The 3,205-nt window shown below is 45.8% G+C and overlaps 1 protein-coding gene across 1 annotated transcript in view; it reads right to left on the bottom strand.

Annotated features, from left to right (window-relative positions):
* KHDC4 (KH domain containing 4, pre-mRNA splicing factor) overlaps positions 1-2,219 on the bottom strand; it is a 10,576-nt gene extending 8,357 nt beyond the window's left edge. The window contains exon 1 of the mRNA XM_055083891.1: positions 2,190-2,219. Coding sequence (XP_054939866.1) covers positions 2,190-2,219 — 30 coding nt within the window. The remainder of the gene's footprint in view (positions 1-2,189) is intronic.
* Between the last annotated feature and the right edge of the window lie 986 nt (positions 2,220-3,205).

Below are 3,205 nucleotides of genomic sequence, written 5' to 3'. Positions count from 1 at the left end.
GATCACATCATGTCACATCACTGCTTCCGCTGAGCACAGATAGGAGATTCTGAAATAGGTCTGAGATCAGATGCTTGAGATGGGGGCAGGGGAGGAAAGCAAGAAGGGGCGCTAAGTCACTTTACTTTTCTTCCTGCCTCTGGATCAGATGGTTTTCCCATCGACACAGACCATCAGCGTCTCATGATTCCTCCTCTGAGTGTGTGACCTCCACCAATTGCCCTAGTCATCAGTGATTCGTTAGACACTCTACCGTATGCTGAGATGGGAGCATATAATATTTTAATAGAGAGAGATCGCTCTCTCTCTCTCTCTCTCTCTCTCTCTCTCTCTCTCTCTTTTGGGTTGCACCGCACGACATGCAGGATCTTAGTTCCCCAACCAGGGATTGAACCCGTGCCCACTGCAGTGGAAGCTCGGAGTCTTAACTGCTGGACCGCCAGGGAAGTACTGAGAGAAATCTCTCTTATTCAAAACTCTGAGACCATAATTTCTTCAGGGTGCTTTGAAGTTCATCAGATTTGCTAGCTCTGCCACCTTCATAAGCCACATGACCTTGGGAACTTGCTTATTTAATGTTTTTGAGCTTCAGGATCATCTGTAAAATGGGAATGGTAATACTACCTTGTAATGTATGTAATACAACTAACATTGTGCTTGGCACATATGGGTACTTAGTAAATGCTACTATTATTTTTGTTGTTACTATTATTATTTAGAAGCAGAGAGAAGGCAGAGCATAGAGAAATGGAGAGCTGGAGAGAGGAAGGCCCAAGACAGAAGCAGAAATAGGCATTATATGATGGTTAAAAAAGAGAGAGAGAGAATAAATAACCCACAGGCTGACACTAAAACAACTATGATGGGGACTCATTAACATAAACAACTTCTGACGGAAAAGAGCACCTAACAACCAGAGCAAGAAGGAGCCTGATGAACCCTGATGAACCTTCACTCTTCAAAGAGAAGGGATGGACAATGGCCTCTGGTAATTTAGAGCAGAGGTTGGCAAACTATAGCCTGTGGGCCAAATCTGTCCTATTTTCTTTTTTAAATGGTTGGAAAAAAATCAAAAGAAGAATACTACTTTGTGACACATAAAAATTATATGAAATTCAATTTTCAGTGCTCATAAATAAAGGGTTTTTTTCTGGGGAACACAGCCATGCTCACTCATTTACATATGGTCTACGGCTGTTTTTGCATTATGACAGCAAAGTTGGTAGTTGCGACAGAGACCATATGGCCCATAAAGCCTAAAATATTTATTATCTGGGTCTCTACAGAAAAAGTTTGCAGACTCTTGATTTAGAAAAGCTGGATCTCAAAATCTCAGGAAGGAGGAAAAAGAGATCAAAGAGAGACATTAAGGCTCACTGCCCACCAACCAGGTGTCTGCAACCAGCTTGGGGGAGGAGGGACATGGAAGACCCCAGCACACCCATTTCCTAAATAGCACCTGAGCCTACAGGGGGAAGAGGCTTAACCCGTGAGTGCCTACAGCATCCTGTGGTTGAAATAGATATTATCCCTATTTTACATAGGAAGAAACAGGCAGCACAGAGAGGGAAAGTACCTTGCTCAAGGTCACAGGGCTGTAGGAGGTGGAGCTGAGTTTTCAAAGCAGATGCATCCCACCGTAGAGCCTGAGTTCTCTGAAACCAGAAGGCAATCTCCCAATGAGAGCAAGTGGCTAGCTTTGAAAGAAATCCGGCAATATTGTTACTCACTTCCTCATTCCTGCCCCCTCCACCCCAGCCAAAGAAAAGAAGCAGTTTCCACAAGAAATTAGATGGGGGTTCCCAAAAATTAAATTTGTCCTTTCTACTCCCTCTGTATCTTAGAAATCTGAATGAGGTGATGGGGGGCAGGCAGGGCCCTGCTTCTGTTTGCTGCCAGCAAACACTGGGGGTAGGAACTGCTGATAGCAACCACACAGCTAGGCACGGGGGACGGTGGGCAAGGCTAGTGTGCCCCTTCGCAGCCTGGGGGGCTCCCTGGGTCTGGCTCTGGGGTCCTAAATTTCCCAAAGGGGGCAATAATGGGGAAGACCCGAAAGAACCAGATAATAAAGAATGGGGAGTAAGGGAGAGGCCATATGGCATGGTCTGCTGGCTTCTCTCCAGGTCTCCTAGCCCTGCGGGAACAGGGTCATAGAAAACCCTTTGATGGTTCAAAATTTAACCTACCTGCTTCCTCTCCCATAGGAAGTAAACCATTAATCCAACAGTGTCCTGCAAAGAAGACTAAAGCAGGGCTTCAGATGAAGAAGGCCCTGGTAACCACAGTTCCTTCCCACCCCTCCCTGCTCCCGAACACACCATTTTACTGCAAGTCATATAGCACCCAAGTCTCTAATTCCTTCTCACCTCACCCTGACCTGGCTACATCATCGCTCTATTTCTCAGTGTGAGACATATGAGATTTTGCTGTGCGTTCAACACTGTATCCTGGAACTCACACTCCTTCCCTGGCTTTCCTGTCAACTGTCAGAGAGCGGTATCACAATTCCAAAAATCAAAGAAAAGGTAAAGGGTATAGAGAGAGGATTCCTTCATTCAGCAAATATTTCTTTAGCACCTACCAGGTGTCAGGCACCAAGACGAGGACCCAGAAGGGTCTATGCACAAACACAGTGGTGAGGCAAGTGTACCACCCCTTTGTGGGACAGGGGCTAGTTCAGGCAAAAGACATCTGCCCACATCAGCTTTTGGGTTGACTCCTGCTTCCACCTGCTTCCAGGGCCCACAGGGCAGAGTTGTCGATTTTATTGTTAGTACTTAATTCTGGAAGTTCAAAGCTAGAGAGCCAGGCATCCCCAGTCCTCTAATCTAACCATGTGTCCTTATTTTTATTTTGTAAATTTTTACTTGTGTATTTTTTTGGCCACAACACACAGCATGTGGGATCTTAGTTCCCCGACCAGGGATCGAACCCACGCCCCCTGCAGTGGAAGTACAGACTCTAAACCACTGGACCGCCAGGGAAGTCCCATCATATCTCCTTAAAAGTCAGCCAACAAGCATCTCAAACACCCACCCTAAATCACCCCCACCTCTTTGATATATTAGGCTCACAAATCAGTCAGGATTTTTGCTGCTTTGGGCTTCCAAGTGTGATCATCTTTTCTCTTTTCTTTTTTTTTTTTTTTTTTTTTTGCGGTACGCGGGCCTCCTCCCGTTGTGGCGTCTCCCGTTGCAGAGCA

Source organism: Physeter macrocephalus, chromosome 4 (assembly GCF_002837175.3).
Source record: "Physeter macrocephalus isolate SW-GA chromosome 4, ASM283717v5, whole genome shotgun sequence".
NCBI classification, from domain to species: domain Eukaryota; kingdom Metazoa; phylum Chordata; class Mammalia; order Artiodactyla; family Physeteridae; genus Physeter; species Physeter macrocephalus.
The sequence above is the reverse complement of the archived record's forward strand: the minus strand, read 5'-3'. Positions and strand labels throughout refer to the sequence as shown.